Source organism: Ixodes scapularis, unplaced genomic scaffold, assembly GCF_016920785.2.
Source record: "Ixodes scapularis isolate PalLabHiFi unplaced genomic scaffold, ASM1692078v2 PGA_scaffold5__190_contigs__length_132052651, whole genome shotgun sequence".
Taxonomy (NCBI): domain Eukaryota; kingdom Metazoa; phylum Arthropoda; class Arachnida; order Ixodida; family Ixodidae; genus Ixodes; species Ixodes scapularis.
Genome location: NW_024609880.1, coordinates 47414415 through 47429340, shown reverse-complemented (window position 1 = coordinate 47429340; position 14926 = coordinate 47414415). Strand labels below are relative to the sequence as shown.

The 14926-nt window shown below is 48.6% G+C and overlaps 1 protein-coding gene across 1 annotated transcript; it reads right to left on the bottom strand.

Annotated features, from left to right (window-relative positions):
- Window positions 1-438: 438 nt before the first annotated feature.
- On the bottom strand, window positions 439-5290 carry LOC115311899 (myb/SANT-like DNA-binding domain-containing protein 3). The gene is made up of 3 exons (XM_040207988.3): window positions 4599-5290; window positions 3821-4033; window positions 439-1083 (listed from the first exon to the last, which is right to left on the bottom strand). The coding sequence occupies exons 1-3, from the start codon at window positions 4915-4917 to the stop codon at window positions 707-709; spliced, it is 909 nt and encodes a 302-aa protein (XP_040063922.1). The 5' UTR covers window positions 4918-5290; the 3' UTR covers window positions 439-706.
- Between the last annotated feature and the right edge of the window lie 9636 nt (window positions 5291-14926).

The following is a 14926-nucleotide window of genomic DNA, read 5'->3' as shown; positions in this document are numbered from 1 at the left end:
TTCCCATGCCTGGACATGCGGCTACAGTACAAGGCGGAACGGTCAGCCCTCATCATCACCGCCTGTGCTGCACTGCACAACCTGGCCCTGCTGCGAAAAGAGCCATGCCCACCTGCTCTACCCTCTCCACCAGTACCCCGACGCCGGAGGCGGCTGCGTCCTCATGTACTGCCATCACCTCCAGACCCTGTCGACACAATCAACGGCTCGCTGAAACGCACACAGATCATCGCACTGTGTTTCCAATAGGGATATTCAACCAGTAGCACATGTTTATAGTCAATGACAGGTCAAGGATAGTGTACAAGCTGGAGAGCAGGAAGCAGACAGAAGCTTGAGGTGGAGAGGGGAAACCTCCTCTCCACTTAAAGCTTCCGTCCTACTTCTCACCTCCAGCTTGTACTCTGTTCTTGACCCGTCACTGATTCGTGCAAATACTCGGACACGAATTCAGTAGTAAGCGCTCGAATAAATTGATTTTCAAATCCAATTCCGCGTATTTGGTCAATCTAACATATTCTGGGAAAGACTTGTGGCCAGCACAGAGCTAACGAAAGACCTACCCTTCCCTTCAATTGTAGTGTGCTGTTTCATTCAACTTCCGAATATGCATAACACATTAGGTTCTATCGTTTCACTACAATGTAGCGCACATAAAATAAATAAGTAAATCCTCGGAATGCTTTTAAACTGAAAGAACCCAAATTTAATTGTGATTTCCACACCCTTGCAGCTTGCAGCGCAGGGCTGCCAGCTGCTCCACCTTTATCTCTCTCTCCAGCTGGAGCAGCTGGAACTCTACCCGTCCGCGTCGTCGCTGCTCAAAAAGCTTGTTGCGGAGTATGCGCATTTGCATTAAATGTTGCGCCTCCTTCCGCCGATCTTCCCTCTCGAGGATGTCTACACGGGCCTCCTTTTCGGGAGCCATGATCCGCTCCAGTGCTGCAATGCGGTTTCCAGCTCTTCTGGATGCCCCGCTTGGCAGCTCAGCACGGGGGCAGGTAACGCTCCTTGCCGGCGGAGTCACACAAGCAGCTCCAACGCTGCTGTCTTGGAGAGGTGAGGCGGACGGCTCAGGAGCATCTGGGCGTGCAAAACACATTGGCACTGTGAGTGCTAGGGGAAGAGCAAGTACACAGGGGAAGAGGCCCAACAGCCACATGGGCCTTTCGTAGAAATGTTCAAAGCTAGGTGTTGGCAAATTAGTCGAACCTCGTTATATCGAACAGCGCAAGGACCGTGAAATAGTTCGATATAATCAAAATTCGATATACAAAGTCACACACAAAAAGAGTGTCAAAGCACAGCGCGATTTAATCAGTGACAGGCTAACGGCAAAAAATGACTATACTTCGTTTCAGCTTCCGTTCGAGCGCAGCCAAAGGCTGACGGACGCTTCGCAACTTCGAGAAGAGCATTTTTACGCATCGCAAAGTAGTCCGCAAAAGTAATTCCTTTTAAACAACTGTTTTGTGCGTAAATGCTGCACAATATTCCAGATGTGTACTGCTGAGAATGATTTGCAACTAAAGGAATTAAATATCTGAAGTTTAAGTTCTTATTAATATATGTAGATACATGTGGTTTGGTGAAAAAACTTACGTCCGCTGGCAACACGGCTGCAGCGCTCAGTTTTGATTTTGTTCCTGTAATTGCCGAATTGTGCTTTGCTGCTTGTTTGTTGCTTTCCTCACCGAGTCTCTTCAAAACGTCCTTTCGCAAAGGCATGTCTGGGCGTCAGGCGCGAGAGGTTGTGATGAATGTCTACTTTTAAATTCTGCAGGAGACTCCGGCCGCGTCGTACCGCAAATGCTTCGTAAACAAGAAAAGCGTCCGGGCCACTACAATTCCCTGATACGCAGCGAAATCAGGGCACCCCTTTACCTGCCGATCACATTGTACGCCAAGAAGCTGGTAGAAAGGACTGTGGCTCGAGCCCTGGTATATCCAGACAATACAAGGAAACATCAACGGCTGGGTCGTCGGGCATCTTGCAATGTCTACTTACATCTCGAAACTATGCCGAAATGCCGAACAGGTGGAAAGCTCGGACACAGACGCCAGCGGCCAGCCTACGTACTGACATCCCCTGCGACTAAATTTCAGAACGTGAAAGGTCACTTTTTAAACCTGTAGCAGACGATTTCGTTGATACACCCGTAGCAGACGAAATACTCGGCGAGCGCGGGTGGCGCGGACGACCAGCGGCGCAGCGGAGCGATACCAAGTGCAGGCGAGATCGCGTGACCAATTGCCAACGTGTGATTGGCTCCGGCCACACGTAGCTTTGGCTGCGCTCGGACGGAAGTTGAAACGAGGTACAGTATTCACGTGAAGCGTTAAGGTGAACTATTTATTCCGACGAAAAAAACTGCCGCAGTGTAGATTGCTGCATGGAGCTGACCGCATGCCTTATTACGGCCAGCTCCACTGTCTCCAAGCAGTCCACCAGCGCCAGATCACTACCGTCGATTGCACTGCAGTAGCGGCGTAAAAGTGAGACCGTCTTCCCGACAATGTTGTAACAGGCTTTGAAGCGTTGCAGCCACCCTCTACTTGCGGCGACGTTTTGTGCTTGGTGGATGAACGCGAAGTCCTTTGCTTTCTGTTGAAGCATCGGCCCGACGCCGGAATGTTCCGAGCCCTTGCGTCCATAAACCACTTGTGAAGTGATCTTTCCACCTTTTCGAAGGCCGGTGTCCGAACACGGCGTGCGCTGGAGTGCTTGCTTTGTTCAGCCTTCGGTTTGATGTCACTTTTCGTCTTCAGCAGCGGGCTCAAAGTGCTTCGCAGTATGTTGTACGCTTCGGCAATGCTGGACTTCTTTTCTCCTTTTTCAACGCAGCGGATGATTTCAAGCTTTGTCGCGAACGTCAGCGACGTACGTTTCTTTACGATTGTTGCCATCGCCACATGCGGTTGACGCAACGTCGGAGGAACAAACCCGGAGCCACGAAACTGCACAGGGCTTGAAAAGAGCGATGCTGGCGATAGGATTGAGCTGACTGGACTGAGCCCTAATGTCGCCGAATCTGGATGGCGTTCCCGGCACCACAGGCATAAAGCTTTATGCGGGCATGCGCTTGAATAAAAGTCGCAAACGCCTGCTGCGCCACCACTATCCTACGATAAGTTGCGGGAAAGCCCGTGTTCCAAAACTTACTCGATCTAACTCTAGGGTAAAGGTGGTTGTCGAAAACCTACCCGCGTCCAGCGTTTCTCTATTTTTGATGTCGCGTGACATAATCCGCCAGGGTAACTCGTATCCATTCGAGTAGGTTTGGAACGCAGCCTCGGTGTGTCGTGCTCCTGTACGCTATACGCCGTTTAGTTGCTGCACTCGGAGTAAAAGAGCGCCGACTTAACGCGCCCACTGCCACAGATACGGTACGCCGCCAGCGACGGTTTGGCGGGATGGCGGATGGCTGCGACTGCTGCTGGCGGCAGCTGCCACGACTCGCTCGCTGTCGCAGAAGCGCAACGAGAAGGCACGTGATCTGTACCGAGTCTTCCCAAAATTCTCTGCCGTCGTGGCGCTGTACGCTTTGCAACCACTAGTTTTGGTTTCAATTCACAGTACTATCAGTACTATGTCACGACCCACTGCTCGCATTTTCAATTTTGGAACTTCAAAGATATGTACAATAGTGTAGACGTTGCCGAGCAATAAAAGAAAAAGGCTTCGGTGCCCTTTTTTTCTGTTCCAGATTTGCTGTTAAAATGATACAAGTCGCAAATACAAGTAGACATGTTACGGCTCACAGTACCCATCCTCGACATGTTGGTGCAAATTTGTCCCAATCCAAAAGCCCCCAGTTACCTGGCACGTCGTTCCAGCAGGCGTGATTGTCATTGCCTTCAGTGCCTCGCACCATTGCTTCAAACATTGCAGCCGGAGGCAGCAACAGCACTGGCCGGTCTCTTGCCCTGTCGCTGTCGCAGAGATTTGTCACCACTGCCTCCATGTGGTCTGCCGCCGCTCCCACAAGAATGAGTGAGGGGCTCATCGGCCGGCTTGTTCGTGGCCCACCTCCTGTGACAGAAACCAAAGAATTTGAAGCTCAGATTGGAGAGAGTGAACAATGTATGGGACGAACAATTCAAAGAGCACACTGAATTTTCGAAACACCTCCGTGCGAGATAAAAACAATTGTTAAGGGGACTAGAGCGAACCTAACGAAGAGAAAATCTAGCACAACCGAGTGGAGGCCCACCTGGAACCTTCTTATGGGCAATTGAATGCTGGGCACTTTGTTAGAATAGGCTTCCGGCAAGATGCGGGGACCTCATTTGTTTTCAGTGACGATTGTAAAAAAAAAATGTCAATAACGCCAAATGTTCTACAAAAAATATGTCAAGAAAAAAGCAAAGAAGTAGGCCCACTTTGGATCGAACCTGGATCGGCTGCATGCGTATGAAGCGAACTTTGCTACGCTACAGCTTTGAACAACTCGTTTTGAAAATTCGTTTTATACGAGACCCGGAAAGGAGCACGACGTCGTGCACATAGCATTGTTCTGGCCGAAAAGGACTTCTCTCCGATGTTTACTTTTTACACATCGGGAACGGTTTACCAAATATGCAAATGGTCGACTTACCCGTGGCGTGGATGTCTCTCGTTTCGTCGGACTTCGTTTTTTTGTACCTGGATTTTTCGTTCTCCCAACGCTTCTTAAGTTGCTTAGCGCTTCGTGGGCGGACGTTTGGCTGGCTGTTATACTCGGTGCTGAGTTTCTCCCAAGCTTTAAGTTTAGCCTCCTTCGAGTAGTTATTTGTTTTTTTGCTTTCAAGAACTCGCGCATGCTTGGTTACGAGCGCTTGGAGGAGCGCCTTCTCCTCCGCAGTATAAATAAAACGAGCCCCTGCCCGCTCTTCGCTATCGGCCATTTCCGAGTCGTTGCCGTTGGGGTCCTCCATGATTCGTCGTGCGAGGCGGCGAGGCGACGAAGCAGGGCTGCACGGGGCGAAATCAAGAAAGACCGAGACGAGATCGACAAACCGTGAGATGGACGACCGTCGACGAGAGAACAAGACGCAGCCAGCGAATGCGCTTGTTGCCAGACAAGATAACGACTTTGTCCGTTTTGTCGCTCAAACACGTCTAAACTTTACGCTGCCTTAATAAAACTTCGTAGTTCACTAATTCGATGTTTGTATGGTACAAGTTTTTAGATAAAACGAACGAATATGTTTATTTTTCACGTAAAAATAGTGTTTTGAATAAAACCTTTGGCTATAATCTCGCTCCCAGACGTCCTCAAGCTTGTTGGAGTGGAGAACGGAATCTTGAGTTCGAGTGAGTGCCGATTCGCGTCTGTGAATACGAATGGCACTTCGAGTGGAGTCGCGCGTCGATACTCCACTCAAGTCGAGTCGAGTTTGGAGTCGAGTGGGGGAATGTTTATGAATACGGCGGGTATCTCTCTCTCGAAAAGGGCGAGAGAAGGTGCCGAGAAAATAATTTCCCTCCCGCTTTCCCCACCCACCATCACTAATCCCTCCAAATCTCCTGTGAGCCTAGGGGACTCGGCGTCCGCGTCCTTGAAGGAGGAGGGCTGTACGGGAGGGAGCGTGATCATGTGATTAAAGCCAAATGTACGATTGGCTCACCGAACACCTTAGCTTCCTCTTCACTTTCAGCTTAGGAGTGACGGAGTCCAGCCCGCGAAGCGCGCGCACACACACACACTCACAGAAAGTGGAGTCGCGTGAACCAAGGCCTAACGATAAGGTAGGGACTGGACGACGGTGGGGACGGTCCCCTCGATGTCCAACACGCGCATCCGCGAACTGGAAAGGGGCAGAGGCGCTTCGCAATTTATGGAGTTTTTTTTTTTTCTTTCCGGCAGAGATAGCTCTTTTCAAGAAGGGCAAGATCAACATGCTCATATGAGGACACCGTAATGTCTGTTTCTTAAGTTGTTTAGGTTCATTTGATTGCTTAGCGGACATTTTTTTTTTATCGGGTGAACCGGCTCGGCATCTCCTCTATCCACGCTTCCCCAACTGGAACCGGTAAGAACGATGGTTTATTGCCAAGTGCGATCTTCAGCATGCGGAATGTCAAGACCTTGGATATTCTCTCGGCAGCGCCTACACACCGGTGATCTTCCTTTGTTGCGGCCATACATGTCACCACCAGCTTCGACGGACCGAAGACACGACGGACCACTTTCTTTTGCACGTGAGTGACAATGAGAGGATCCTCTCCTTCTTCTTGACCATCGGAGACATGTGTTCTTGCTACGTAATGTACGTTTTGTCATGATCCGATCCGTTTGAACCGTGTCTAACTCTGGGCCGGGGGTCTCCGACGAGTCCCGCGTGTAGTCCACAGCGATCGGCCTGAAAGGTCCTGGACAGCGTTATTTGTAAATGCTTTTTATTCCAATAGTCTGTGAGAGACGTTCTGATTGGGTATTTTCGTGTTTGAAGTCATTTAGTTCATTTTTTCTGTTAAAATATGGCTGTCTTCTTGAAGGTAGATGTGTGCTGTAGTAAAGTCCTCCCAGTATGTCCAACGCCGAATTGCACGGGGCGTTGAGTAGTCCTTCTTTGCCAAGATTCAGCTAGTCGGGTGGTTGTGGAGTGTCAGCTATGTCAATGCGCTATGCGAGCGCATTTGCCAGTAATCGTCTTTACTCGACAAAGCTTTTTTTTTTTTTTTTTTTTTACGTGAGTGATTTATTGATTCAAGCATCATGTTCCGTTGAACTGTCATATTTTGTTTGTATAACAAGGTATTTATTGGACTGATAATTTAAAAGTACATTTGACACTGGCGAGCTGAAGGGGAGGCCAGCGATTTGATTTATAACTTGTAAATAATATAGAGGCCCCCCCCCCCCCCCCCCCCCCCCCCCCCCCCCCAATATGCGTACATTTAGAACTACATATTTCTGCGCCGCAAACACCGCAATTTCTTAAAACTGTTTCTTTTTTTCTTTCAAGTCAACGTAAAAATATAGGTGCGAACTTAAATGTCGAGGTTGGAATAAACATGTTTTAAGTTTAGATGAAGGATTGAGAGACGCTGTGATGCTGCCAGAGTAGGGCTAAGCAATTTATAGATTAACCTTTCTACTATGTGGAAAAAAAAAGAGCTCTAAATTCGACCTTTCAATGCATGTGCCTGCCCCTGCATTCAGAGTGGTGCAACCAGTTCATCCGCATGCAATAAAAAACATAGAGCCCACATCTATTGCGCAGTAGCACGATGAATTGGCACACATGAGCAGCTCGCTGACTTTCTAGTAGTGTCGGTTGTGGTAGAACTTATGCTCGCCGCGATGCATGTTCTGTTTTGACATGTAGCATATTTATCAGTTATTTTAAAACTCGCCAATCTTAATTTGTATGTTCTTGGTATGGCCAACTTTTAAATTTCTTTTTCTTCTTGTTTTGTTTTGTTTAGAATTCGTGAATTTTAGTAGGTACAACTTTTTTTTTATTAAGGTTCAATGGTACTTTATGGCGAATTATCCCCTTGTAGAGCTGTAGTTACAATATTTAATGATTGGTCTCCCCAAACTTAGATGTTATTTGCATTCGTTAGCTTCCTTTCTAAAGTTGTGAAATAAACTATAATATATGACAGTCAGCACTGAAACGCAATACGTTGTTTACACTAATTTATCGATAAAAATGTTACTAACATATTGTATGCCACTTGGACAAATGCAGATGTTAAGAAATTGCATTCGTCCTACCTTTCAGTCTAGTGTCTATATAATAAAGCTGTCTTGCACCGCTATGGGCGGAGGCCAGCTGATTTGCTACTGTTTGGAAGGTGGAGGGGTGATGTGCAAGGAAGCTAAACTCTGTCCCTCACTCCCATATTGCCTGTTATAATTGTTCCAAAAGTCAGGGAGAAGGGGGAGGGGAACTGCCCCCTCTCCTTGCCCCCTTTTTCTGATCGGGTGCAAACTTGAGGATACCATAAATGAATGCAACCGCTTATGGCTGCTATTGTATACAAAGGAAACAAATAGAGAGAGAGCGAGGGAAGTGGTTTATCTTTCTCTTAGGTGTTCATAGCAGGGTATACGAACGGTTTTGGATTTTTGCAGCTGAGCGAGCTAGCAATCGGTGCTGCCTTAGTGTTCGGTTGGGACTCTTATTCAATCGGCAAGAAAGCGAGCCCCAGCCAATTATTGCAGCGCATCCTATGAATGGCTCCTGGGATTTTCGAAAATGGTCTATTGTCTCGCAAATGAGTGCACTGGTATTAACTAAAAGCACTTCGCGAGCTGTTTCCTCTCTTTTAACATTGCTGACTCTGCATTTAAGCATTCATTCTTCACAGGAGGAGGGACACGGCCGATCGACCTATCCGGTGACGAGAATTGACGAAGAGGACTCAAGTGCCATAACTGTGGTGTTGGAGGACCACTCCTTTGAGGTGACGGGCTGGTGCAGCGCTCGTTCTTGCATCGCATGGAGTCGACGACATTTCTTACCGTCAAAAAGCAAGCCAGTCACTCGCAGTGCATGATTGGGCACTTCATTAGTTTGAAGTACAAATAAAGTTCGTCTTGGCTTTAGACTTGATCACGAAGTTAAAAAAAAAAAAAACTTGTTAGCCAGAGGAAATTTGTGTGCCGGTTTTGCCTTTTTTGCCATGTGCTGAAATTAAAATTTTGGTTTATTAAACTCTATTCTACTGTTTTATTTCAGTGCTGACTTTTTATGAGAACCTATAGCCTCCGTGCAGGCTCATGCTTTATATTTTGTCATTTTTCAGCTGCAATTCCACATTTCCTTTGCACCCATCTCCTTGTGAACATGTACATAGCTGCTTTTAGATTTTAGGGCTTCCTAAAGAGGGTGCTAATTCTTTTATACAGAGTTTAGGCAACACATCAGATGGGTCTGTAATTACTGTAAAAAATATTTCTGTAGAGTAATTACAGTCCCATTCAAGTGTTGCCTAAACTCTGTATTAAAGAGTTAAGTACTATCTAAGGAGGGGTCATACAAACTGCTCAAGTGTGCTGCTATGTGACATTAACTCTTGGTAGAGAGCAGAGTTAACTCTTTAATACGGACTCAAGGTACAATTCAAATGGAGTTGTATTTACTCCACAATAAGGTTAAAACTACCCTTCCTGGAGAGCGTGCTTAACTCTTAAATAGAGAGTTCAGGCAACACTTCTAATGGAGTTGTCATTACTCTCCACAAACGAGTGGATTCAACTCTTCCCGGAGAACATGTTTAACTCTTGCATACAGAGTTTAGGCAACACTTCTAATAGAGTTGTGGCTACTCTACACGATGGCGTGAGGGTAACTCTTCCTGGCGAGTACGCGTAACTCTTGAATACAGAGTTCAGGCAACATTGTAATAGAGTTGTAGTTACCCTACACGAAGGAATGAAGGTAACTCTTCCTGGAGAGTATCCTTCACTCGTCAACAAGGAGTTTCGGCAACACTTTTGATAGAGTTATAGTCACTCTACACAAAAAAGTGAAATTTACTCTCATCAGAGAGTTTAGGCAACACTTCTCATGGAGTTATAGTTACTCTACACAAAGGAGTGAAGGTAACACTTACACTTACACATCAAAAGAGTAGCCCTGACTCTCTCAAAGGTATTGTCGTGACTCTCTATAGAAGAGTTAAATGAACACTTGTATGAAAGAGTTAAACATACACTTGCCTCCGAAGAGTTATAGTTACTCTTTAAAAGAGTGGATTCTGTGACAAGCCAGTTACACTCCAAAAAGAGTTAAATCGACACCTTTTTTTTTTAGAGTGTATAGTGGAACCTGTAAAGTCACGGTGCAAAGGACAAGTCGTATGTGATTGGTTGTTGACGACGAAAACGAACTATATAAGAGGAAGTTGTTGAAATAAACGTATAGCTGAGTTTGAGACCTGTCTGTTTTTTCTGTTACTTCTGCTCTTCAAAAAAAAAAAACCCCAGTCTCAGGGTAAACGACGAAATGGTTGACTTCCACCAGCTAGCCTGTACTTTGACTCTTTTTTGAGGTTAAATGATTTGAGGAAGGCCCGCCGAGCATACGTATTCCAACAGAGAGGTTAATATTTGTTTCCTATTGAGGTTGTCACTGGCCGGTCTTGTCTATTTTCTGTAGTTTGTGGGTCTGGCTTCCGCGGGCAGTTCGTGTATGGCAGCTTGTCTTTGCTTGCTGATGGCCAGACAGTCCCACACAAGGTGCTGGCACGTAGCAGGTACGCTGCAAGTTTTACAGAGCGGGTCTGGGCCGGGGTCGTTCGGTGAAGTAGACTCATAAAATCGAGCACGCCATACTGGGGTCAGGGCTGTGCATGTCTGGAGCCTTCAAATGCATATCCTCTCCAACCTGGTGAAGCCTGGCGGGATGGGGCGGTCGTCCATGGGCAGCAGGGATGCTAGTCGTGTTCTGGCTATCCGCTCCATCTCTTTCTGTTCCTCTGGGTCCGGTGCCACGGGTTTCTTTTTGACCGAAGAGGAGGTGAGTCTTTGTGAGGGTACGTCATCTTGTAGTCTAGCCCTCGCGGCCTCGTTCGTCTCTTCGTTCCCTGGAATTTTCATGTGTCCTGGAATCCATGCAGCCCTGGTCGCCGGCATAGCGACCACGAAGAAGAGATGCGTACGCCGCGAGCTTCGAACCCAAAATCTGATCTTTATCGTGACATGGATGCTCTATATACAAAATGACAATGTTGCCGACACAACATATTCCCTCCCTAAAAACAACAACCCAAGAAACTAAATACAAAGAAATAAAAAAGGAACTGTGTAACTAATACCAAAAAAATAACAGTAACATAGTTGATTACAAAGTCTCTCTGCCATGCAGGCTTTCTCCTCAGCAGAGGTGCTCTCGTTGTCCTTGTATTGACCTGGGCCGAAGCTGCCTCTGACTCCGAACAAGCCACTGAGGTCTGGGGTACCGCCGAAGAAGCCACGGGATCAGTCTCTGGGATCTCGACTACAGCCGCATCAGCCGACTCTAGCATTGACGCCGCTTGCTGTGATGCTGTCGACAGGCGCTTCCCCGCTTCTCCACAACCGGAAAGCTTCGACGCATTCCAGGTCCGGTTGTCGCTGAGGATGTAAGAACTTGGTCCATGTGTACCAGTAATAAGCATTGGGCGCGTATAGTGCGATGTCCCTTTCTTCGGTATGTTTGGCTTGCGAACCCTGACGAAATCGCCCGGCTTGAAGGTGGGCGCCCTTGCTCCCCTCTTGGAGTCTGTGTAGCGCTTGCTGTAAGCCTGCCGCTGCTGCGCTCGCGCTCTGAGGTCAGCTAATTCAGAGCTAGGGTTCACAAATAACTTTGATGACGGGAACCCCACAATATCCAGCCTCGACCGAGGAACTCGACCATGCAACAGCAGAGCAGGCGGCACCCCCGTTGTGGCATGAGGTGTGCAAATGTAAACGCCCAGGTGCTCCAGGACGGCCACTTCAAGAGGCCGGTGCTCCAGAGCTGCCGTCTGGATGAACCGCTTGAAGATCTTGTTAAACCGCTCCACCTGCCCGTTGCACTGTGGGTAATAAACCGACGAGCAGCGGTGACAAATTCCTCGTTCTTTCAGGAAGTCTTCAAAGGCTGCCGACTTGAACTGCGACCCATGGTCCGTCAGAATTTCATCTGGGTAGCCTTCTCTGCTAAACGTAGCAGATAAAAATTTAATCACCGTCTGCGTTGTCACAACTGATGCGAAGCATACCTCTGGCCACTTTGAGTAAAAGTCTACCAAGGTAATGGCATACTCGTGTCCACTCCCAGTTCTGCTGAATGGCCCAACAATATCCACAGCCAGTTTCTGCCAGGCCCGTTCTGGAAGCGGAATTGGCTGAAGTGGTGCTGTGACGGGTTTGGCAGACTTGTCTGCAGACTGGCATTCACAGCAGTTCCTGATGACTTGCTCCACCTGTTGGTCGAGACCCGGCCACCAATATCGCTCGCGCAACCTTTGCTTGGTCCTGACAATGCCAGGATGGGTCTCGTGTGCCAGCTCAATCATGGTGGCCATCAGCGACGCTGGGATGACCAGCCGTTCTCCTCGCAGCAGCAAGTTGTCCACCACTGCCAACTCGTCTCTCACTCGGAAGAATGCGAGTAACTTGGAAGTCAAGCTTTTCTTGTCTGGCCACCTGGTTGAAATGTACTTTATGACAAGTTGTAATGTCTCATCCGTCTGTACAGCCTCTTGTAGTTCATGCTTTGTGATGCAAGATGACACGAATGATACAATTTCTTCCTCTTCTTCATCACCGGTAGGTAATGGCAACCTTGACAAAGCGTCTGCTACTTTGTTGTCGCTTCCTCGGCGATACGCAGCTTCGAAGTTGTAATAAAGAAGGCGAGATGACCACCTTGAGATCCTCAGTGGCCTTCGGCCATTCCCTTGAGAGGATAGGAGAGTTACTAGCGCTTGATGATATGTGCGTAGCTTGAACCGCCGTCCCCAGAGAAACACGTGCCAATGCTCGCACGCCCACACGCAGGCAAGGGCCTCCTTCTCTCCCACGGAGTACTTCCGTTCAGCCGGCGAGAGTGTTCATGAGGCAAAGGCCACTGTTCTCAAGTCATCGCCAACACCCTGCTGAAGCACAGCACCGAGCCCATGCATGGATGCATCTGCAGTGACAACTACCGGTAGTGCAGGATCAAACATCTTAATAGCACCGCATGTTGAGAGCGATGTCTTGACTTGCTCGAAACTCTGTTCTGCTTCTTTGTTCCATATAAATGGGACCTCTTGACGCAACAGCTTTCTTAGAGGCTCTACTACTTCTGCATAATTTGGCAAAAATCTTGCGTATAGTATCCGACAAGTCCCAAGAACGACCGCAAAGCAGCTGCATCTTTTGGTACGGGAGCTTTTGCCACCGCTTCTACTTTGGAGTGAAGAGGGGTTAGTCCTTCTGCACTCACGGTGTGTCCCAGGAAGTCGAGCGCTTGCACGTTGAACTCGCATTTCTGGTTAAGCTGAAGTCCAGCAGCAGAAATGCGATGTAGAACTTCCTGCAAATTTCCCTTGTGCTCTGCTTCGGACTTGCCGAATATGATCACGTCGTCAATGTAACATAGCACCCCCTTACAGCCATCCAGGATCGTGGTCATCATTCTCTGAGACGCCGCCGGAGCTGACGCCAACCCAAAGCATACTCTTCGAAAACGAAAAAGTCCGTCATGAGTGACAAATGTCGTCAGCTCCCGGCTGTCTGCTGTCAGTTCAACTTGGTGATAGGCCGAGGCCAAATCTAGCTTCGAGAAATGAGTCGACCCTGCAAGTTGGTGAAGAAGCTCCTCTGTATGTGGTAGTGGAAATCCATCCACTAAAATGGCCTTGTTCGGCTCGCGCAAATCTACGCACAGCCTAATAGTGCCGTCCTTTTTCTTTACGACCACAATTGGAGATATTCATTCAGAGGCTTCGACCCGTTCAATGATTCCGACTTGCTCCAATCGGCGCAGTTCCACGGACACGGCGTCCTGCAATGCTAAAGGCAGCCGCCGCAATTTTGCCGCCACGGGCTTAACAGTTTCCCGCCTCTTGACCTGGTGAGCGAAGCCCTTCACCAGACCCAGCTTGTCGGTGAATAAGTGTGAGAATTGTTTCTTCATGTCAGCAGGTAGCGGGTTCTCATCGGTTCGCGTGTGCAGACATTGCAAGGTTCCTCCTTCAATCTGAAGTTGTAAATCGCAGATTGCATGTAATCCGATAAGGGTCGTCCCCTTCGCCACCACGTAAAATAGTACGCAAGTCGAACGCTCCTTGTAGCGAACGTTGGCGAGGAATCGTCCCTTCACTTCGATCTTGCATCCCGGATAGTACAGCAGGTTGACAGACGGCGGTGCCAAAGCCAGTCGCTCGCGGAACCATTGCCGATAAATGTCATCGGTGATGATTTACACTGAAGAGCCTGTGTCTACCAGAAAGCGCAGACTCACTGTCTCTACTTCCAGATCGGCGTAGATGCCATGTTGTCCGCTGTCCGTTTTCACCTGAAGAAGCACGACGTCACAATTCATAGTCTCGCTGATTTCTTTCTTGTCCAGGTCCTGCGTCGTGGTGCTTTTACAAACCTTCTCGAAGTGCCCGGTCTTTTGGCATTTCCGGCACATAGCTCGTCGCGCTTTGCAGCTCACTGAACTTGCCACGTGACTTGCCGAGCCACAACGGTAACAACGACGCTCCGTCACCTCCTCTTCATTTTTTTTATACTTGTCAGTAACGCGATGCACCGCCCCCTCAGCCGCAAATTATTTCAGGTTGCGCTGGGTGTCCTCGTAATGCGTTGCCATTGATACGGCCTTTTCTAGTGTCAGCGGTGCTCCTTCAAACAGCAGACGTCCCCGAAGTCTGCCAGATGAAATGCCTGATACGAGCTGGTCCCGAATCATCACGTCGGTGGTGCTATCGTACTCGCATTTGGCGGCTATCTCGAGCAAGCTCGTGATGTATCCTTCCATCGGCTCGCCTGGCTGCTGTAATCTCTGCTTGAATCTATGTCGCTCAACGAGTACGTTAGTTGTGGCTGCAAAAATTCTCCTTACGAGCTTCAGCGTAGTAGTGAACTCGTCCGAGGTATCCCCACTGGCAGGCTTGCTTTCTTCCGTCGCGCCCGCAGTCGCAGACTTGCCTTCCGCCTCTGTGGTCGGCTGCTGCTGAGGTGGTGTCGACGTGGCCACGACGTTGTACTGCCGTTGTCCCTCCACTCCTAGACAGTGGAGCAGGATGGCTGCACGCCGCGACGCCTTGAACTTGTCCGCGCCAGAAGCCTCAAGAAACCTGAGGAACGTTTGTTCCCATTGCGGCCATATGGAACGGGAGGCTGGCCTGGCGTTTGCAGAAACGGCAGCGGCGGCGTGAGCCCGAAGTTCATGGTGGCTTTTTATGGTTTTTTCCTCGTCGCCAATATTATGTTGCAGCCCTGGTCGCCGGCATAGCGACCACGAAGAA